At 42.3% G+C, this 24,359-nt stretch overlaps 1 protein-coding gene across 1 annotated transcript in view; it reads right to left on the bottom strand.

The window, feature by feature from the left end:
• The window catches only part of LOC124277971 (cGMP-dependent protein kinase 1-like), an 81,855-nt gene extending 74,842 nt beyond the window's left edge, over window positions 1-7,013 (bottom strand). Inside the window, exon 1 of the mRNA XM_046713699.1 lies at window positions 6,225-7,013. Coding sequence (XP_046569655.1) covers window positions 6,225-6,859 — 635 coding nt within the window. The 5' untranslated portion in view covers window positions 6,860-7,013. The remainder of the gene's footprint in view (window positions 1-6,224) is intronic.
• Window positions 7,014-24,359: the final 17,346 nt, after the last annotated feature.

Genomic DNA, 24,359 nt, shown 5'->3' with positions numbered 1-24,359 from the left:
ATCGATACATCAATAGTTTTTCGTTTCTACCATTGATTAATTGCTATGGAGACTCATGCTAATTGAGACTCAACAACTGCATTCCATCGACAGTTTGATGCATCGTTACAGCCCTAATATTAAGATGGCTGCAAGAAGACTTGATACAAGAAATTGTAACCCTCCCTTGTAAAGGTATTTCATATCACAGTCAGCGACATGCATATCACATCGCCTGTAAGTAGTTGAGTGGTAAGCAGCATGAGCACCAATCCACCATTGTCATGGTATCCCATGACCACCTAATCTTCTGTTCAGTTGACTCTGACTAAAGTCAATGTATAAACTGGGACTCATGCTGTTTAGTTGAAATAATGCTGATGCAATGTTGAATATCAACTCACTCATTTGACTCTTGCAACAAGCATGAAACGTTGAAACCTTTCCTCTCCCAGAATCCAGATGCATTGTCTTGTGGAACTCAGGCCAGGGTTTACGGACATGAATAAAAATATCCTATGCATCTTATACAACATGGCTTTAAAGTTCCATTAGTTGTCTTGGTTTTTATTATCTAAATTTCCTTAACTTTAAATGGATCTGTAATTCCTAAAGTGTATGCTTCCTTTACTCCCCACAACCCTCAAAGCACTGTTGTCTGTCTGAAACAACAATTACTGAATGGTTGCTGGACTGTTGGAAGGCAACCCCTGGGCACTAAAAGTATTGAAAATGTAGAAACTTTGTGATTGCTTTGCTATTAATTTCATTGTAGAAAAAAATAGATTTTTAGTTTTATATTCGCTAAATTGAAATGAAGGGTAAGCCATGAGAAACAGAATTAAGCCATGAATATGCAAATAATGTTCCAGCGTTAATGGGAATGCTTTATTAAACTGTTAAATGCAAAGTGGAATGGTGTAGTTAATTTCATTCATATCTGTTATCAAAGAACAAAATAACATTGATACAGGGAAATAAGAATATTCCTTCAGAAATTCTAATCAATGCAATGCTAATTCAGATCATAAAAAGGATAGATGATGATAGCGCATGCTTCTTGTATGCTGATATCTTGTGTTTTATATTCTGCCAAGTCATCACTTTGTTTCACTAATACGATAGGCACACCTAGCCTTCGCTGCCAACTTTGTGAAAACCTAAATTCCCTGCAATAGCTGTGGTTCAAACAGTAGTGCAGTGAAATCCATGAAGCTTTAAGAATTTACATTCCTAAGACTTCTGAAATTTCACCCAGTATCGATCAGTTCTGAGGAGCAATTCATCATCATCGTGTTTGTGTTCATTGCATCCGGTGTTTGGCTTTATACAATAAAACTGATTTGAAGTCATTCATAGTCCGTCATCAGTGGAAGAATCACCATGGACTTTGGTTTGTTTCATATCGCCGCACTCAGCAATATTTCAGCTGTATGAAGGAAGCCTGTAAATAATCAAGTCTGGACCAAACCGCTAGGGTGCGATGATGAGCAACATCCAGGTCACCGAACCTGATCACCAATCTATTAACCAGCAGAGTGAGTTTAGATTTATGCCGCACTCAGCAATATTCCAGCTATATGGTGGTGGTCTGTAAATAATCGAGTCTGGATCGACAGCAAGAGCATCGAAGAGATATGACATGTGTCAATCAAGTCAGTTGGTGGGAACCTTTTCTAGTGACTGCATGACCAACAAATGTGGACCATAAATCCAGTGGACAGAGGGTCAATCTCAGGTATGCAATGGCACAGCAGCTTCATGTGGAAGGGACGTACAAGTCATTGGCGGATCCAGAGGGGGTGGTGGTGTCCAAGAGGGTTCGGGGGACCCCCCACCCACCCCCGAAAATGACTTAAGACCACATTGAAGATTTTTTTTTGCATTGGCAGAGCCAATGGGGGTTCAGGGGGTTCGAAATGATAAACGAATGACGTCGTCAGACCTTATTAGACCGATTTCACGTGGTGCAGGTATAGGTGTGGTTCTTGTGTCTCGATGCGCAGGCTACTGTTTTAATCCACCTGTTGCTTGGCCGTCAGCTGACTATGTGGTCAGTTCTACACTGTAATGACCTTGCAGTTTGAAAAAACGTATACATTGTACTAAAATTGTTACCATGTAACCAAATTGTATAACATATTTAACCGGAGTCGGTGGCCTTTCCAACAGAATCTTTTTTCATGAAACCTAAAACGTATATGCACTACATCTTGCTTGCCATTGGTGAATGTGCCGGCATTCTACGTTTATTACTAAAGTTCTTACATAAATCGTACGATATGTCCCTCCTCTTCCACCTTCATTTTGATATCGATAGTACATATCCAAATACATCACGCAGATAAATGCAATTTGCAGTTTTGAACACTGTTTGAAATTTTGTTTTTCTATGATATCATCCGCTCATTGTAGATAAAATTTACTGAAAATTACATGCATCGTAAATCTCGCCAGTTTTGACACATTCTAAATCACCATTCACTGCGTTTTGCGTAATTTATGGTATGTCTTCATTCAAATGTCAAATTTTACTGGGAGAATTGAATTTAAAAGAAAAAGACGTGATCATTGTGATCAGCGGTAGTTTTGTTGTTGTATGATCGAATCACCAATGCTCGTTCTTAAACATTATCGATGAACCGAGAATCGCTGAGAATGTTTTGGAAAATACATAAACGCCAAAGTGAATTTTAAGCTGTATTACATAGTGTTTATAAAATCACGCCACATGTATGTCGGTTATGTTTCTCATTCCATAAAATTAATAGTATAATTCAACACCATCTTCCTTACATAAATCCCTGAATTCCTCATACAGTTCAAAATAAACTGACAAATGGACTCTGTCACCAATACTGAAGTGTTTCAGTGAAATCTAACGAAATATATCGAGGATATGAGATGATGCAGCTGTGAAAGAATACTTGTTTGAAATGTATACAAAGCCAATCTCAGATTTTACACTGTGTATCCTTTCGCCTACTTGTTGCATACAATTGCTCATGAGTTTTAGAACATGCATGGGAAAGTTATCGTAGCAAGCAATAGTTAAATAAACAGGTGTATTCCAATGATTTTCTAGATTCATCACAACATATTATAGTTTTTGAAAGCATGACGACATAACTGACGCAAACTCACGCATAACGATGACGGTACTTCTCTTAATTTCTGACTATTTCCCTTGGTCACAATGAAAACAATGAAAACAAATTTCCTTCGAAAACTCTGGCGTACTTCGTGTCAGTGAACACGCCATTTTGAAAAGTCGCTTAATTCCCGATAGTGATCTCATACGGACGCCAACATTGTTATACATATTTGGTATTTTCACTGAGGCGTGGTTATGAATGAAAATACACACGATCAATCCGTCCTGCTGCTTACATTTTCTGTTCTTATGCTTCTTTCGTATTTTCACAAACCTTTTTTCACGTGATTAATATCAGTATTATTATCTTTTGATTTGGGACTAGACAGGAGACCAGTTTAAAATCAAGTGGCACCAATAACGTCATAATCAAAGGGCGGTAACTCAGGCCTGTTTAGCTCGGCAAACAAATACCTCAGATTGGCATAACATTTCAGCACTTATTTTGAGGGTTATACTTACATTGTAAGAAAAATGAGTGTATATTTTCAAACATTGGTATTAACTAATTAAAACAGTTCGCTTTGAATCACATAAGAATAAATGTGATTTATTCGTGTACACTTCCCCTTTAAAGTCAAAGACAGAGGTGTGCAGTAGTTGAAAGTTGTTGTACGGGATCTGTGATCAACATCATCCATTCTATATGAGAGCCAGCCTCCACGCTCAGCCAGTGGTCTTGTCATGCAGCGTCACACTGCTCGCCCCACACCGCAGACGCCCAGATGATGGGGGCAGAATAGGAATGGGGAAAGAAGATGCACTATTGCCTCTGGAGACAACTCCAAACTGAGGCTTGTTAAACAACAAGGCATTACGCAGTACTCGGTAAACACAAGCACACACCTGTTACTAAGCTACAGCTGGCTCCCTAACACTCCCCTAGTCTCTCAGTTGCTATCTTTCAGTAGTACAAGGCACCCAATGTATGTTCAGGGACATTGGAAAAATGTTACAAGTCTAACTACATTATTCTTGTCTCCAACTAAGGGATGTATGTTCATATTCATGCCTGATGTGCTTAGGATTCAATTGCATGAACAACCAGACATACAGACATGTCACCGTTGGTTTTCTTGTCTTCACAATAGACAAAGATCTTAGTTGCATACACATCAAGGCTTTCAGAAACAACACGTGCATGACTCGTCAGCAGCATATACAGACAGCCTTTATTATTGTCCATTCTGGAATGTCTGCTTACATTTGCTTCACAGATACAGATCCAAATACTTCAGCTATTGTTACATATCTGGGAACCCAACATGACTCCATGATGATGTGAAGATTCACAGTACGACTTCCCATGGAGAATTTATCAGATCTTGACGACGAGAAGTCATATCAGAGTAAAACATGTCATTAAAAATGATATTGAATTATGTCCTGTGTGTACTGAATCGATGCCTAATGACGCCAGTTTGTATAAAATATTTGAAAAAATTTCAAGTGGAATAAATTGGGTGAAAAGTAAAGGTTTCAATTAATTCCTGTATATGAAGCACAAATATTCTTGAAACCAATTTGTATCAGTCAATGATAGTTCAAGTTTTATTTACGAATTGTAAAGTTTTTCAGTCAACTTTGTGTGCGTATTTTTGGTTAACAGTTTCTTGCTGGAGGCATCATCAACCACCTTGATAGTGTCTTCCCCTATGGCTTGGTTGTCAAAATTACTTCTTCCTCAATGTCCTCAGTATCTGTTATAATGAGATTGATGTCCCTGGAATCCATAACCTCAGAGTGTCATGACCTTTTGGGATTACCCTACACAATCACCCAATCTGTGAAATATGATTTTGAAAACACCCTTGAGTGCTCTCTCAATTTGAATAGAAATGAAATATTACAGTCGATATGTGGTACCCTTGCCTTATACAGGTAGATGACCAGGTCACTGTAAAACCTTCACAGGTACTTTCTGACTTCCATATCAATCCACTTAGCCTATGACATTAATTAAAGGGTTTTTTGGGGGACAAAAAAATAATTCAAGCTTACGTTTTCTATGAAATTGCCTGCATCACTGAATGATTCCAAAATAAACTTCAAGCACAAAAAAAGAGGAAGGATCTACTGCCAGAATAAGTATTAATTCAAAATGGCCTTCAAAGGCAAATTTCTCCTGGGATTCCTCCCTTTGAACACAACAGATTTAGACAATATTCTTATTATCTTGATTATTCAGCATTGTCTTAGCTTTCTTACTGTTCTCCAGTCATGATACTGGACATTACAAGACCTGTTCCGTTTCATATACACAGAAGACCATCACAAACATTATTTCTGATAAAGAGGTGGTAAGGAAATCAAAATTTCCAAATATTTATGAACTTTTATGTCATATTAATATCTGTATGTCTACTGTAACAGTACATACTTCAATTTTGTTAAAAGAAACTGTAACTGAATGGAAACAAAAGGTATCTTGAATGTTGAACAAGCTGAATATATATGTCAGGGTAGACACTGCGATCTGGTAGAATCAGAGATTCTACCAGTAGAGAATGCGCTCAGAGTCTCTACCAGTAGAGATTGCGATCGGAGTCTCTACTGGTAGAATCTCCGATCCTACTAGTAGAGATTGCAATTGTAGTCTCTACTGGTTGAATCAGAGATTCTACCAGTACATTTTCTAATTCAACAGGTAGAAACTCCGATTCTACTAGCAGTAGAGGCTGTAATCGTCTTCAACTGGTAGAAACTCAGAGTGATCTGTGGGTAAACAACAAAGACACTTTTTCTGAACAGTACTATGCAATTTATTCAGATATCGCAGTCTCTACCCTGACATATATATATATATATACTTTCAATCAAAACTTTTTTTAAAAAATTAAAAAAATAACTTAAGAAATCAAATTTAGGGTAGTCGCATTTCTTAAATAAAAGGACTTGGGGTGTCCTTAAAACTTCTAATGTTTAGTGAAACTGTATGCTGGATGCCAGAACATTCCCACACCTTTGTCTGTAGGTAAGGCATCAGCATAATTTAAGGTACGGCCTTACATGCAACTGGGTGTTAACTGACAGTGATAAAACTTGTACATGAAGTAATGTCTACGTGACAGAAGAAATAACAGAAACTCACCTAAAGTCTTTCTCGAAGTGCTTCAGTTCAATAATTCCCTGAGATGACATAGGGCTCTCCCCAGACACGCCTTGCTTTTTGGACCTGGTCTCCGATACCGCGGGTCCCTCCTGAATCGTGGCCAATATATCCGGCCGGCCATCCTCATTGACCACCTTCAACTGTAACACTGATTTCAGTTTGTGCACTTCTTCTTTTAATTTCTGAATCTCAGAGTTCTTCTCCTTTATCACCCGATTCTTCTCTTTAATTTCCTTCTCATATACAGCCAGTTTCACGTCCTTGTCTTTGAGATCCGATCTCATGGACGGGATGAGCAACTTGATTTTGACCAAGTCCAAGGTTTCCCCATCGATGACCACCTGTGTGACACTAGCACCGTTTCCCATATTTTTGGCTGGAATTTTGGGGGAGGGGCCGCCGCCGCCGGTAGTGGCACTTACTCGCACCCCCGTGGGCCGGCTCCCACTTCCTTTCAGGCCTGAAGAGTTCAGCGTTTTGGAGGCGGTATTTCCTCCCGCGTGAGTTGTACGGTCCGACTGCACGCCGGTGTTTCCGCGGCCTGACGATGTCGTGCCTTTGCCAGCATTTGCTGTAGCAGTCGTGGCCACGGACGCTTTGAGCGGTGGTGGCATTTTACACACAAGTCGGTGACGTCACACTCAATCCTCACCCGATTGGCGCAAGTACGGTCTATTCTTAGAGAGCCACGGTGCTGACGATCAGTTGCATAGCAACGTTTCTTTAGCGTTAACTGCGAGTAAAACCGTTAGGACTCCATACTGGGCGGTGTCCCTGTAAATAGAGGAAACAACAAGATGTATGAATACTGTCATGGCAGCAGCGTCGATTCTACACATACTTTGATACAGGTCACTGCTTCATCTACTTAAGTAAGTTTATCACGATTATAGCTTGAAATATATTTCATGCTATAATCGTGATAAACTTACCATGGTGTTTGAATAAGACGAGATAATGCGTATCGATTGTTGATTCGTCACTGATACACGGATTCATTATATACACACTGCCAGTCGTGCGATGACGCGCATGTCCAATGATTTATCTGTATAGATCATACTATATGTATCAAAATTTGCTAGCTTGGGGGAAAGATCTACCGAGTTTTCAAATACAGAAAACTACGCTTATAATATATATGCAGTTTCAGGCCACTAGACTAACAACTAGTCTCTGAAACGAACTCATTTTACCGAAAAAATCTCATAGTAAAAAACATAAAACATAATGAAAAGGAGCCCTGAGACTTTAGCTGTGGAAATCTAGACTTGCCACATTTTCTAGACTTGCGTGGGCTTTCTTGGATATGTTTGTTTCAGGGTCTGTATGACAGATTACCAGGCCACTTGCTGTATACTTTAATTCAGCAGCGTTTAACGAACTACGGATATGTCAAAGTTGAATTGGTGGTCCCTTTGAGTTGGTTATAAGCCTTGTTTACTGTATCGTGTTTTAGAATGATAAAACGAGTTATCATATAACGACACGTTGGCATTTGTGGAAAATATAACTATTCGATTTAATTAACATTTGAAATATTACAGGGTATACTTCACGGGTATATTGTTTGTGTTTATCAGGTGTGCGACAGTCGTATGACTCGAATAGTTTCGATTCCCTAATTTATAGTAAATGTGTTTCTTGTTTTATCAGGTCCACATTCTGGCTCGCGGGTTTCGCCAAACTTCGGACTTTAAATCTACCAAAACAAAGCTGCCATGTATATAGCTGGAATTCAGTTCCTTTTAATATGTGGACATTCCTGCTTACCGTTAGTGAATGTAATGTAATAAAGTATGAAAGAACAGACGCCACAACAGTCCATAAAGCCGTCCGTATTTTTTCTGTTTCCCATCTCACATCCGCCCCCATCCCATCTCAACTTTCATTCCGACTATGGATAATACAACGTTTTCTTATCTTATTTTCCTCCGCTGCTGTGAAAATAGAATGACGTGAGGTAATATAAAGAATTAATTTTAACCTTGCACACGAATAAAATCACTCCATTCTTAATTTACATTTATCAAACATTGTTTCCGAAGCAAAGCGACTTGATTTACATCATAAATTAATTTAAGGAATATTGATTTATAGCAAACCAATACATTCTGTCCTTCAGGCACTGCCATACGACGTCATTGTGTAGAGCGAGTGTCAGTATAACTAACCGACCAATTCTGTCCTTCAGACACTGCAACCCTAACCAACCCACGCTACCCTTCAGACACTGCCACACTAACCGACCCATGCTACTCTTCAGACACTGCCACACTAACCAATGCACGCTACCTTTCAGACACTGCCACACTAACCAACCCATGCTACCCTTCAGACACCGCCACACTAACCAACCCAGGCTACCCTTCAGACACCGCCACACTAACCAACCCAGGCTACCCTTCAGACACCGCCACACTAACAAACCCATGCTACCCTTCAGACACCGCCACACTAACAAACCCATGCTACTCTTCAGACACTGCCACACTAACCAATGCACGCTACCTTTCAGACACTGCCACACTAACCAACCCATGCTACCCTTCAGACACCGCCACACTAACAAACCCATGCTACCCTTCAGACACCGCCACACTAACCAACCCAGGCTACCCTTCAGACACTGCCACACTAACCAACCCAGGCTACCCTTCAGACACTGCCATACTAACCAACCCATGCTACCCTTCAGACACTGCCACACTAACCAACCCATGCTACTCTTCAGACACCGCCACACCAACCGACCCATGCTACTCTTCAGACAACGCCACACTAACCGACCCATGCTACTCTTCAGACACTGCCACACTAACCAACCAACGCTACCCTTCAGACACCGTCACACTAACCAACCAATGCTACTCTTCAGACACTGCCACACTAACCAACCCATGCTACTCTTCAGACACCGCCACACTAACCAACCCAGGCTACCCTTCAGACACTGCCACACTAACCAACCCATGCTACTCTTCAGACACCGCCACACCAACCGACCCATGCTACTCTTCAGACAACGCCACACTAACCAACCCATGCTACTCTTCAGACACCGCCACACCAACCGACCCATGCTACTCTTCAGACACCGTCACACTAACCAACCCACGCTACCTTTCAGACACCGCCACACTAACGAACGCACGCTACCCTTCAGACACTGCCACACTAACCAACCCATGCTACTCTTCAGACACCGCCACACCAACCGACCCATGCTAGCCTTCAGACACTGCCACACTAACCAACCCAGGCTACCCTTCAGACACCGCCACACTAACCAACCCATGCTACCCTTCAGACACCGCCACACTAACCAACCCATGCTACCCTTCAGACACCGCCACATAAGGTCATTGTGTAGAGAGAGTGTCAGTACAACTAACCAACCCAGGCTACCCTTCAGACACCGCCACATAAGGTCATTGTGTAGAGAGAGTGTCAGTATAACTAACCAACCCAGGCTACCCTTCAGGCACTTCCACCCTAACCAACCCAGGCTACCCTTCAGACACCGCCACACTAACCAACCCAGGCTACCCTTCAGACACCGCCACATAAGGTCATTGTGTAGAGAGAGTGTCAGTATAACTAACCAACCCAGGCTACCCTTCAGGCACTGCCACACTAACCAACCCAGGCTACCCTTCAGACACCGCCACACTAACCAACCCAGGCTACCCTTCAGACACCGCATCATAAGGTCATTGTGTAGAGAGAGTGTCAGTATAACTAACCAACCCAGGCTACCCTTCAGGCACTTCCACACTTACCAACCCAGGCTACCCTTCAGACACCTCCACACTAACCGACCCAGGCTACCCTTCAGGCACTTCCACACTAACCAACCCAGGCTACCCTTCAGGCACTTCCACACTAACCAACCCAGGCAACCCTTTAGACATCCACTGAGCTTTAGTCTTGGTTATTTTACTTCATTTACGGCTACGGACAGCTGGGCGGAAGGGAAATTGATAAGGTTTTGGACTGTGTGACAGACCACCGTCCTCCCCCACTGACGTCACTGTGTATAGCTCTACAAGCACCCGTGTAAGATGCTGGTTATATTGGACACCAGTTGATCGCGAACCTCGCACTATGACAAGGGATGGGTGTTACAAACAAAGTTCTTCGCACGTGATTGTGACGCCACGACCAACTCGATCACAAGCGTTCGATGCATTCAGTCATGTCTCTGATAAAATAATAATTATTTGCTTTTAGGTGTTATAACGTACACGTCAACACTTCCATTAGTAATTTATGTGTTTACGGGTATAGATGTGGCTAATTAGTTTTGACAAGATTAGAAACACACGAATTGCTTGACTCATACTCGATTTTTCAGGGTTATATCGTCATCATCAAACACTTTCTGAAAAATATATTTGTTCTCCACATATCCATACAGCGTCCAAACGCAAACTGTTCTTATCTTCTGACATTTTTCAAAGTTGTATAAATTATCTATCGAACTACTGAACTAAATATACTTTAAACATCATATGGGCTTCAAACATCCCTATACCCAGAACCATTGACCGTTTATCTTTGACTTTTTCTTGAATAATAATTAGACCAGCAATAAAGGTATGTTGATAAAAAGTCTATAAAATTACGTAAATACAAAATAATAAAATGAAATAAAATCAAATCCAAAAGACCCCAAAACTTGATCTGAGGCACTGTCCTACGACTCTCGCTGGAGAGTGTCCCTCCTGTACAGGATCCAGTAACAGACGTCCTACGACTCGCTGGAGAGTGTCCCTCCTTGCATGATCGAGTAACAGACGTCCTACGACTCTCGCTGGAGAGTGTCCCTCCTTACATGATCGAGTAACAGACGCCCGATGACTCGCTGGAGAGTGTCCCTCCTTACATGATCGAGTAACAGACGTCCTACGACTCTCGCTGGAGAGTGTCCCTCCTTACATGATCGAGTAACAGACGCCCGACGACTCGCTGGAGAGGGTCCCTCCTTACATGATCGAGTAACAGACGTCGTACGACTCTCGCTGGAGAGTGTCCCTCCTTACAGGATCGAGTAACACACGTCCTACGACTCGCTGGAGAGTGTCCCTCCTTACATGATCGAGTAACACACGTCGTACGACTCTCGCTGGAGAGTGTCCCTCTTACAGGATCCAGTAACAGACGTCCAACGACTCGCTGGAGAGCGTCCCTCCTTACAGGATCCAGTCACAGACGTCCTACGACTCGCTGGAGAACGTCCCCCCTTACAGGATCCAGTAACAGACGTCCTACGACTCTCGCAGGAGAGTGCCCCTATTGTACAAGATCCAGTAACAGACGTCGTACGACTCTCGCTGCAGAGTGTCCTTCCTTACAGAATCCAGTAACAGACGCCCTTCGACTCGCTGCAGAGTGTCCCTCCTTACAGAATACAGTAACAGACGTCCTACGACTCGCTGGAGAGGGTCCCTCCTTACAGGATCCAGGAACAGACGTCCTACGACTCTCGCTGGAGAACGTCCCTCTTGTACAGGATCCAGTAACAGACGTCCTACGACTCTCGCTGGAGAGAGTCCCTCCTTACAGGATCGAGTAACAGACGTCGTACGACTCTCGCTGCAGAGGGTCCCTCCTTACAGGATCCAGTAGCAGACGTCCTACGACACTCGCAGGAGAGTGCCCCTATTGTACAAGATCCAGTAACAGACGTCCTACGACTCTCGCTGGAGAGTGTCCCTCCTTACAGGATCGAGTAACAGACGTCGTACAACTCTCGCTGGAGAGTGTCCCTCCTTACAGGATCCAGTAACAGACGTCCTACGACTCTCGCAGGAGAGAGTCCCTCCTGTACAAGAACCAGCGTCAGACGTCCTACGACTCTCGCTGGAGAGCGTCCATCTTGTACAGGATCCAGTAACAGACGTCCTACGACTCTCGCTGGAGAGCGTCCCTCCTGTACAGGAACCAGCGTCAGACGTCCTACGACTCTCGCTGGAGAGTGCCCCTCTTGTACAAGATCCAGTAACAGACGTCCTACGACTCTCGCAGGAGAGTGCCACTCCTGTACAGGATCCAGTAACAGACGTCCTACGACTCTCGCTGGAGCGTTATTTCCCTATACAAGATCCAGTATCATACGCCCGAGGACTCACACAATAGAGTTTGTTCCCTCTACAGACTCCAGTATCAGTTGCCCTAGGTCTAGAGAGTTTCCTAGCTGTACAGGAAGCAGCGTCAGAAGCCCAATGAATCTCACTTGAGTATTACTTCCCTGTTCAAATCCAGTATCAGACGTCATACGACTCTCACGACGAGAGTTTCTTAGCTGTACAGGAAGCAGCGTCAGAAGCCCAATGAATCTCACTTGAGTGTTACTTCCCTGTTCAAATCCAGTATCAGACGTCATACGACTCTCACGACGAGAGTTTCCTAGCTGTACAGGAAGCAGCGTCAGAAGCCCAATGAATCTCACTTGAGTATTACTTCCCTGTTCAAATCCAGTATCAGACGTCATACGACTCTCACGACGAGAGTTTCCTAGCTGTACAGGAAGCAGCGTCAGAAGCCCAATGAATCTCACTTGAGTGTTACTTCCCTGTTCAAATCCAGTATCAGACGTCATACGACTCTCACTGCGAGAGTTTTCTCCCTGTACAGGAACCAGCGTCAGAAGCCCTATGAATCTCACTTGAGTACACCAGGAAGTCCGGCCTCCCTAAAAGCCATATATATGTCTGGCACGATCCCGATCTCTAGCTTATCACGGGTATAAATCATTATTAACTTTGGCAGACACCGGGTGAGATAGAAAAGCGTCCCATATTCACGTAACATTTCTCCATTGCCGAATAATTGGAATGCTGCGATCGACCAGGAAACCCATGGTACACAAGCGATGACCTCTCCGTATGCTCTACTCATTCACCCAGACAACCGGCACTGGCAATGTTTCAGGCATAAAAGGAATTATTTTTAGACACATGAGAACAGACACAAACAGCAAGCCAGTTTGATGAATACACGTTGCTGTGCTTATGTGGATGTTGTGATATACATGAACATGGCTGCAGTCGAAGTTAAATGTAGCTTTAGTTATTGTTGTCTTCATCTCTACAATGATACTTTAATGACAATGCTATAGTACTACATCAAAACACCTCCAGCTCATGCGCCTCTCTATTACTGAAGTAAAGCCTATTCAAAACCAACAACAATACCTTCACCGCCATAGCACCTTCATCACTACACCAATGCCTTGATCACAACATCAATACCTTGATCATCACATCAATACCTTGATCACATCAATACCTTGATCACAACATCAATACCTTGATCACAACATCAATACCTTGATCACAACACCAATACCTTGATCACAACATCAATACGTTGATCACAACATCAATACCTTGATCACAACATCAATACCTTGATCATCACATCAATACCTTGATCACAACACCAATACCTTGATCACAACATCAATACCTTGATCACAACATCAATACCTTGATCACAACATCAATACCTTGATCACTACATCAATACCTTGATCACAATACCTTGATCATCAATACCTTGATTCATCACAACATCAATACCTTGATCACAACATCAATACCTTGATCACAACATCAATAATACACCAATACCTTGATCACAACATCAATACCTTGATCACAACATCAATACCTTGATCACAACATCAATACCTTGATCACAACATCAATACCTTGATCACAACATCAATACCTTGATCACAACATCAATACCTTGATCACTACAACAATACCTTGATCACAACATCAATAACTTGATCACTACACCAATACCTTGATCACAACACCAATACCTTGATCACTACAACAATACCTTGATCACTGCATCAATACCTTCATCACAACATCAATACCTTGATCACTACATCAATGCTTTCATCACCACAATACTTTCATCACAGCATCAATGCCTTCATCACTACACCAATACCTTCATCACCGCACAATGCATTCATCACTGCATCAATGCCTTCATCGCTACATCACCTTCATGCCTTCATCACTACATCAATACCTTCATCCTACATCAATGCCTTTCATCACTGCATCAATGCCTTTCATTGCTACATCAAATGCCTTCATTGCTACATCAAAACCTTCATCGCTACATCAATGCCTCCATCACTACATCAATGCCTTCATCACTACAATGCTTTCATCACTTCATCAATGCCTTCATCACTACATCAATACCTTCATCACCACAATGCTTTCATCACTGCATCAATGCCTTCATTGCTACATCAATACCTTCATCACTACATCAATGCCTTCATCGCTACATCAATACCTTCATCACTACAATGCTTCCATCACTACATCAATGCCTTCATTGCTACATCAATACCTTCATCGCTACATCAATGGCTTCATCGCTACATCAATGCTTTCATCACTACAATGCTTTCATCACTACATCAATGCCTTCATTGCTACATCAATACCTTCATCGCTACATCAATGCCTTCATCACTACAATGCTTTCATCACTACATCAATGCCTTCATTGCTACATCAATACCTTCATCGCTACATCAATACCTTCATCACCACAATGCTTTCATCGCTACATCAATGCCTTCATCGCTACATCAATGCCTCCACCGCTACATCAATGCCTTCATCACTACAATGCTTTCATCACTACATCAATGCCTTCATTGCTACATCAATACCTTCATCGCTACATCAATGCCTCCATCGCTACATCAATACCTTCATCGCTACATCAATGCCTCCATCGCTACATCAATACCTTCATCACCACAATGCTTTCATCGCTACATCAATACCTTCGTCACTACAATGCTTTCATCACTACATCAATGCCTTCATTGCTACATCAATATCTTCATCACTACAACAATGCCTTGATTACTACAACAATACCTTGATCACTACATGAATACCTTGATCACTACAACAATGCCTTGACCACTACAACAATACCTTCATCACTACAACAATGCCTTTTACCACTGAATCAATGCCTTAATCACTACAAACACTGGCTTCATAAAAACAACAATGCCTTCATCACTACAATACTCTCATCACTACGACAATGCTTTCATCACTACAACACGTCCTTCCTCACTACATAACTTCTTCATCTTTACAACATTTTTTGAGAACTATAGACTATAATGTTAAAAAGCGCCATCCCCGACCAACCCACAACTGAACAAGTGCATCAATGCTAGAATCCCAACCTCAACTCCACCCATATTCTTTACAGCCACCCGCAATCCCAGGTGGTGAGAAACTGTCCCTCTGTGGCAAGTGGACACACAGCCCCTGTAAGTGAACAATTGAATCCCCTATCGATGTGCTATGATCGGCTTACCCAAATCTGGTCGCCAATGTATCATCGTGGCCAGTCGATACCGCACGGTCGTAGTCTGTTTCGTTGATTGGGGGAAGGGATGGGGGAACGGGGATTTGGGAAGGCTGTTGGGGTCATGAATGCGGTGAGGATATGGAGCTGCAGATAGTAGCGGACACGGAATGTAATTAAACACAACTGACTACATTACTGTTACAGTTAGGTGTACCAGATAATACAATATATTTGCTACAGTTTATGATTCACTTCAACCAATAGGGTTTCTTCTATGTCCTCCTATATGAAGGACTTTCTCAAACATTTCCATTACCCACTTTGAAGAGGTAGGCAGTCAATCTATGTTTGAAGCATTCGTGAAAATGCTGTTTAAATAATATTTCAAATGTATTAAAGTTTAGAAGAGGTTCTAAAACGTTTAGTTTTTATTTTACGAACAAATTCCAGTTCTTGTATGATCCTACATATCCCCTGTAGTTTGTAGTTCCTGGGACTTGGATTTCTGTGGTAAAGATTCTTCAGAATTCAATGTTTCTTCAGTCGGACAGGAAAATGTCATGGAAACAATGTCATACGGCACGAAGCGTCCCACTTTACCGCCGATATATTTTTAATCGTGTTAAATAGCCTAACTGTGAAACTTGTTATATCTGTACAACACCTTTAGCGTAACCATGGCGATGTTAATGATTCTCTCACGTCTCTATTGTTATTGTTCAGCCGACAATTGATGATGACGTGATGATCGCAGCGTGATGGCAAAGATAAGCCAATATGTACGTTCATAAGTTCTAGCTGTTCAAATATTGTACCCTAAGTTTGATAAATTTATCGTCGCCAACATAACGGACAATTAACGTTTCAATGATATCTATGCGACCAACCATCCAACTGTTTTAGGTTTAACACATTGGGTTGGGGCTGCATTTCTGGGAGTCTTCTTGTTGACTAAGCGACACGGGCCGCCATTGACGATATGGACCTCGCCATAAGCGAAGTCATTAGTTTACAGGGCCGTCACAGACGTTGCTTGTAGCTGTATGTCGGACAATCTTACATCTTGCCCAGAGAGCGGGGGTCATTGAGATGATGGACGGAATACTTTCACAATACTGGTATTATATTTCAAAAATATTTCATGAAAATATGTCAGCGATATGTTTATTGGGAATGTGAAAGGTTACCAATACAGTCATTCGAGAGTACTTGATTCTTGATTCTTGATTCTTGATACCTACGACATCTGCAGATACTGACATAAAACATGTAACTGACATATTTTTTAAACAATTAATTCTCATTGTTTTCTCCAATGACTTTTTCACGCTTCGAAACCAAGTTGTATGCCATGGTGTACTCTGCACATACACAAGACACAATTCACAAACGGTAAATGTCGCGCTGTTCTTCTCTACGCTTTGCAACACACTCGTGTCAAGTCTTATCACTTGAATTAAACTACAAATGTTGTGTGTAATGAAGACTACATGTGTGTAATGAAGGCTACATGTGTGTAATGAAGGCTACATGTGTGTAATGAAGGCTACATCGAAGGTGAATACCATTTTTTGATGATGGTTTGTGTTCGGTATAAAACACAGAGTGAGAAGTACATATCTACTAAATTTATATCATACCCTATGTGTGATAAATATAACATGCTTTTGGCATCAACGGATGTTAATGTCGTTAGAAAGCTGGCCATGTATATCTGTTATGCAAACTCTTTCAGAATAACCCGTTGATGAATTATTATTCTCTCTCTCTCTCGCTCGCTCTCTCTCTAAATATATTGTGTGTATATATATATATATATATATTGTGTATATATGTGTGTGTGTGTGTGTGTGTGTGTGTGTGTGAGTAAGAAGAAGTTTCTGAAATAATCACACGACACGGTTCTTCTCCAACATGTTTCACTTTTATCTCCAGGGAGAAGTGATTACAGTTAAAGGGATAATCCGTTTAACTGTAATCACTTCTCCCTGAAGATCAAAGTGAAACATGTTGGAGAAGATCCGTGTCGTGTGATTATTTCAGAAACTTCTTCTTATATATGTACTACTGTACGCTCGGTATTCTCATCACTTTCTCTCTCTCTCTCTCTCTCTCTCTCTCTCTCTCTCTCTCTCTCTCTCTCTCTCTCTCTCTCTCTCTCTCTCTCTCTCTCTCTCTCTATATATATATATATATATATATATTGTCATATACATTATATGCTGACTGACCACATGTATGAACATGGGCCGGAGGCCTACATTCTTCATGAATAAAGATCCATCTATGTATCCAATATAGTACCTGCCTTTTTATAGTTAATTCAAGCGATATGACTCGACAGAACACTCTCATGTGGAAATGCACAAACGTCCGTCAAAGACACCATGTGCTACATCATCTTGGTGAGTTAGTCATATGGGCAGGCAGACACGAGAAACCGACTATTCCTCTGTAAACAGTGAGGTTATCGAGCGCCACAGTAACATAGAGGAGGCCATTGCTAAGTATCAAGGGAACGTTAACCAGGGAGATTTCTTTGGTGTCGTCCAGATACAACAAGTTTCACTGTATATCACCTCACAGACTGTTGGGAACCCGATCATTATACGGCGTACAATACGACAATACAGGCAGGGGTAGAGCCCAACGTCAGGAAACAGTCAACTAGACATAGATTTACATCTTTTAGTGTGACGTTGTTTCTACGTTCTAACATACTGCTGTCTGGCCATAACTAGAATCTTAGAATCGGGAAGAAACAGTAGTACCATAAATTGCAGTCCAATATAAGGAAGTCGACATGAAGATATTTATAGATATACCCCCTCCTGTTTACATGTACTGTTAAAATGAAGCCAAACGTGTAAGGAATTCATTCAGATGGTTCATTGGAATAACTGGCTCAAAATCCTGCCTGACTGACTGACTGCCTGCCTGCCTGCCTGCCTGCCTGCCTGTCTGTCTGTCTGTCTGTCTGTCTGTCTAATTGCATCTAGCGAAAGATGCAGCTTTGTTATTTTTCTGTACTGTCGATATTTTCCATCTATGATGGGCGGATGACTATGATGGACTACGTTAAAACTGTTGGCAATATTTCGTCTGAGGTCTTCAAACTTCCGGTATAGTACGGTGGCTGATTAGTATGGTGGCTGATTAGGGCCATCGCTTTCTCGCCTTAAAATTCGGAGGCGAGAAAGCGAGAAAGCGATATCACGAGACGTGAAAGCAATAACACGAGACGAGAAAGCGATAGCATGAGACGAGAAAGCGATAACGTGAGACGAGAAAGCGATAACGCGAGACGAGAAAGCGATAACACGAGACGAGAAAGCAATAGCACGAGACGAGAAAGCGATAACGCCAGACGAGAAAGCGATAACACGAGACGAGAAAGCGATAGCACGAGACGAGAAAGCGATAACACGAGACAAGAAAGCGATAACGCGAGACGAGAAAGCGATAACACGAAACGAGAAAGCGATAGCACGAGACGAGAAAGCGATACCATCACGCGAGAAAGCGAGAAAGCGATAGAGCGATATACCAAGACGAGAAAGCGATAGAGCGAGAAAGCGATAGAGCAATAAAGCGAGAAAGCGATAGAGCGAGAAAGCGCTTTCTCGCCTCCGAATTTTAAGGCGAGAAAGCGATGGTCCTAATCAGCCACCATAGTATAGGTACAGTAGTACCTGGATTCCACTGATGTACACGGCTTATGTTCTCGCTTTCTTGCCTCCGAATTTTAAGGCGAGAAAGCGATGGCCCTAATCAGCCACCATAACGGCTCCCTCTGACGGGTGTAACATGTCTTTCGCACCAGGAATGACGTCGGACTTGCTTGAGCAGATTAGCGTTATATTGGTTATTTCTGGTCTCCACGAATCTGAATCCACCACTTGTCTGTCTGATGTAACATACTTTGATTCCTCAGGAGGAGACATGAGATGTTTCCGCTGCTTTGACTGTCGTTTAGTCTCCCACAGATCACTGAACGAAATGAGGTTCAGAAGATTACAACCATCCCTCGTACCAATGTTTGTTTGTTGAACGAGGCATTATATCCCAGTCATATGACTGCGGGCTGTAAAGAATCGAGTCAAACCAGTCGGGATAGGATGACGCAAGCTCATGACCAGTGTGACACAGAATCTCAGTCAGGACTCATTGAATTTCCAGAGGTAATTGAATGAGTGAGTGAGTGAGTTTTACGCCGCACTCAGCAATATTCCAGCTATATGGTGGCGGTCTGTAAATAATCGAGTCTGGACCTGACAACCCAGAGGTAATTGACTTGAAGCAAGTCATGTTAACTGGTTCCTTGGATGCCTCGCATACATCTATGAATCGACATGGGCAGTGTCTCCGTCCTACCCTGTTTGAAGCCTTAGTTCCCTGTTGCCATGCCAGGCTTGCCCTTCACCGAACCTACTTGACGCCCTACGTGAAGCCCCAGTGAACAGATTGCCGGCAGTGTATGATAAGGTATTGAAAGTACATGTAGTTCAAACAGTACACAACATGGCACACACATAGATGTGTCTGGAACGTCGACCTAAAGAAACCTATGATCTGTCATAGACGTACCCGACAGTTTCAGTGACTTACCAGTGTATAGATGACAGTAGGCTGCAGAACTCGGAGTAATCCAATATTCACTGGAGAGGATTATGTTATCTGCACATGAATTCGTATAACGCTCATTACGTGTAACAACAGCCTCGACAAACTCCCCGGAACTTCATATCATACCATCTTCCTTCTGTATGTTAGCATTGAGCTGTTGATGTGAGAATTACAACCACATCACCGACAGCAGGTAGGGTCAGCGTTGGATGAATTCTGCTTGATACAAGTAGACATATGTCAATATTCCTAAAAAACATGCAGACATATAGTTCAGGGTTTGTTTTATAACAATGATGTCACTGGTTGTTCTTTGAACATTATATCACTGGGGGAGTTTGTACAAGAACACTCGAGGTATGTCACCTCCCAGAACAGTGTTGCTACTCTTGTCATATGGAGATCCTAAGTGGTATGTAAATTGCATAAGTGCATCCTTGTCCACGTCCTTGTGCCAGTCTACTTCGTTGATGCACCTATGACATATGTTTGAGCCCAGGGCCTAGATTTTCGATGCTTTCTTAGCGACAAGATAGTCGTAAGTTAATGTTAATGTATGGCACTTAGGACTATCTTAGCGCTAAGAGGGCTTTGAAAATCTTGGCCCTGGTTCTTATGTTTGCGTTATAAAACATGTTATAACTCACAATTACCACATTTATCGGAAAACGTAGAACAGTTCAGCCACTGAACAAACAATGGAATCCCTTTATCGGAACTAATCAACAGTGGAGCTCCTTTATCAGAAATAGAGAAACAGTGGTGCTCCTTCATCGGAAGTAGTCAAGCAGTGGAGATCCTTTATTGGAAATACTCAACCAGTGGAGCTCCTTTATCTGATTTAGTCAACACTGGAGATCCTTTATTGGACTAATCAACAGTGGAGATCCTTTATTTGGAAATACTCAACCAGTGGAGCTCCTTTATCGGATTTAGTCAACAGTGGATATCCTTTACTGGAGCTAGTCAACAGTGGAGCTCGTTTATCGGACCTAGTCAACAGTGGACTCATTTATCAGAACTAGTCAAACAGAGGTGCTCCTTTATCGGAACTAGTCAACAGTGGAGATCCTTTATTGGACTAATCAACAGTGGGGATCCTTTATCGGGAGTAGTCAACCAGTGGAGATCCTTTATCGGAACTAGTCAACAGTGGAGATCCTTTTTAATTGACTAATCAACAGTGGAGATCCTTTATCGGGAGAAGTCAACCAGTGGAGATCCTTTATCGGAACTAGTCAACAGTGGAGATCCTTTATCGGAACTAGTCAACAGTGGAGATCCTTTATTGGACTAATCAACAGTGGAGATCCTATATCGCGAGTAGTCAACCAGTGGAGCTCCATTGTCGGAAATAGTCAAACAATGGTGATCCTTTATCGGGAATAATTTAACCAGTGGAGCTCCTTTATCGGAACCAGTCAAACAGTGGAGCTGCTTTGTAGGATCTAGTCACCAGTGGAGCTCATTTATTAGGGAACTAGTCAACCAGTGGAGCTGCTTTGTAGGATCTAGTCAACAGCTGAGCTCCTTTATCGGAACTAGTCAACAGTGGAGCTCATTTATCGGAACTAGTCAACAGTGGAGATCCTTTATCGAAACTAGTCAACAGTGGAGATCCTTTATCAGAACTAGTCAACAGTGGAGATCCTTTATCAGAACTAGTCAACAGTGGAGATCCTTTATCAGAACTAGTCAACAGTGGAGATCCTTTATCAGAACTAGTCAACAATGGAGATCCTTTATCAGAACTAGTCAACAATGGAGCTCGTTTATCAGAACTAGTCAACAATGGAGATCCTTTATCAGAACTAGTCAACAATGGAGATCCTTTATCGGAACTATTCAACAATGGAGCTCGTCTATCGGAACTAGTCAACAGTGGAGCTCGTTTATCGGTATATGTCAGCAAATGCTAAAAGTATGTGATCTTTGAGAAATGTCTGTGTCAGTTATTGGACATGTCCACGTGAGGCTAGACAAACCAGGATCAATATAGCATCTCGACGGAGCTGGGGAAGTAGAGGACGACATGTCTTACAGTCGTAACTCATAATATCCCACATGAAACGGTTTACAGTGTAACTCCTACACTCATTTAACGCGTATTCTTCTGTAAATGTAAGGTCTTCGAAACTCATGCTTTTTATGAAATGTAACGTCGATACCGGTACACAAGGCAGTTTCAGCCCGGATGGCGTGACAGATATGTTTAAAGTTGGACCGGCATTTTGGTAGTCAACATTAGAGACACCATTACTGGGATCACCATTACTGGGATCTCTCAACGCGTTAGTTTCACTGTCGTAGAGGCGATATCGAGAAAGTTGTCACTTGATATATGGATTTGTGTGAAGTATATGCATTGTTTAGTGTATAACGCTTGCTATAGTTCGCATTGAGACACTAACTACTTATGAAAAAATGACCAAAAATCGGATATATAGTTTTTAGATATGGCTGACATGATAATTACATTTCAAATCGGACCGAAACATTTTGAGCCAACAGATTGCTCTGATCGTTCGAGTTTCATAGGCGTCCGAGAAGATGTACGAGAAGATGTTTGGGAAGACGTCCGGGAAGATGTCCGAGAAGATGTCCGGGAAGACGTCCGAGAAGATGTCCGAGGAGACGTTCGAGAAGACGTCCGAGACCACCTGTGAGAAGACGTCCGAGAAGATGTCCGAGAAGACGTCTGGGAAGATGTCAGAGAGGACGTCCGGGAAGAGATCCGGAAAGACGTCCGAGGAGACGTCCGGGAAGACGTCCAAGAAGACGTCCGGGAAGACGTCCGAGAAGATGTCCGAGGAGACGTTCGAGAAGATGTCCGAGGAGACGTTCGAGAAGACGTCCGAGACCACCTGTGAGAAGACGTCCGAGAAGATGTCCGAGACCACCTGTGAGAAGACGTCCGAGAAGATGTCCGAGAAGATGTCCGGGAAGACGTCCAAGAAGACGTCCGAGGAGACGTTCGAGAAGACGTCCGAGAAGACGTCCGAGAAGATGTACAGTACCCATGGGTTCATGCTTATTCACCTTCGTTTCAGATAAACCAGAATGACTCCATGGTCACGAACAATGGAATTACCATAGCTCAAGGTTACAGGTCGTCTGACTGTATTTTCTCGCAATAAATTCTCAAAGTGAAAGACTCGAAAAAACATTACCATTGACATATAGTCCTTACCACCTCGCTACTCGTTTGTTATTCCGTAATTTGGCTCATTCTTCACAGATAACAGTGTTAACTAGTTCACCGAAGCCTCTCCGAAACCAAGAGTGAGCAAGCGGTCGAGTGGTGGGTGAGTGAGGGAGTAGGTGAGCAGATGAACGTGTGAGTAAGTGACTGAATTTTGGTTTGTTGATTAATGTCCACTCATCAATGTTCCAGATAAATGAATCAGTCTGTATATACTCGTGGACCAGACAATGCAGTGAGTGATAAGTGGATATGCACTGAGTGAAGGAGTGGACAGAGAGTGAACCCATATGACTGACTGAAGTCAGTTAATGTGAGAGGAGGGGCTCTCTCTTTGCTGTAGCCGACGATGGAGGGTCTCATAAAGACATCATCATCGGTGGTTTACTTGGGTCTTGTGAGTGCTGCTGATCCTCGGACTTCAGAGGACTTCAGAGGAGCACAGACATGTCGCACATCTAAACATCAACGTCTTTACACTGCGTATTCTCTCAAGCCTTGCGAAAGGGAATTTCGGTTTTTGAAAAGTATTTCAGCGATTGAAAATAAGAAACGGATAGTGTGAACACAGAATGTATATCTTGAGAGAATATACATTTCAGTCGAAAATAGCAAGCTTTCTACAGTCGGATTTGCTTCAGTGATTCAAAAAGCCTAATCTTTGAATACCGATCAAAACACATCGTGTATATAATGTCGTCTTTGTATACACAAACCTCTGGATCGAAGTTGATACGAATCTCGCATTAACAACCCACGATCGAAACACTTGTAAACAAGTCCGTTTGATTTCATTTGAAACCGATGAATTGCTCACAAACACAAAATCTAATAACTGCAACAAAACCAAATTTTTCACAGTCACATGAAATCGACAGACCAACTCTGGTGAATTGTCTCAT

The sequence above is a fragment of the Haliotis rubra genome, unplaced genomic scaffold (genome assembly GCF_003918875.1).
Source record: "Haliotis rubra isolate DU_JTF1 unplaced genomic scaffold, ASM391887v1 Scf23, whole genome shotgun sequence".
Classification (NCBI taxonomy): Eukaryota; Metazoa; Mollusca; class Gastropoda; order Lepetellida; family Haliotidae; genus Haliotis; species Haliotis rubra.
This window is presented reverse-complemented; position numbering and strand designations above follow the sequence as displayed.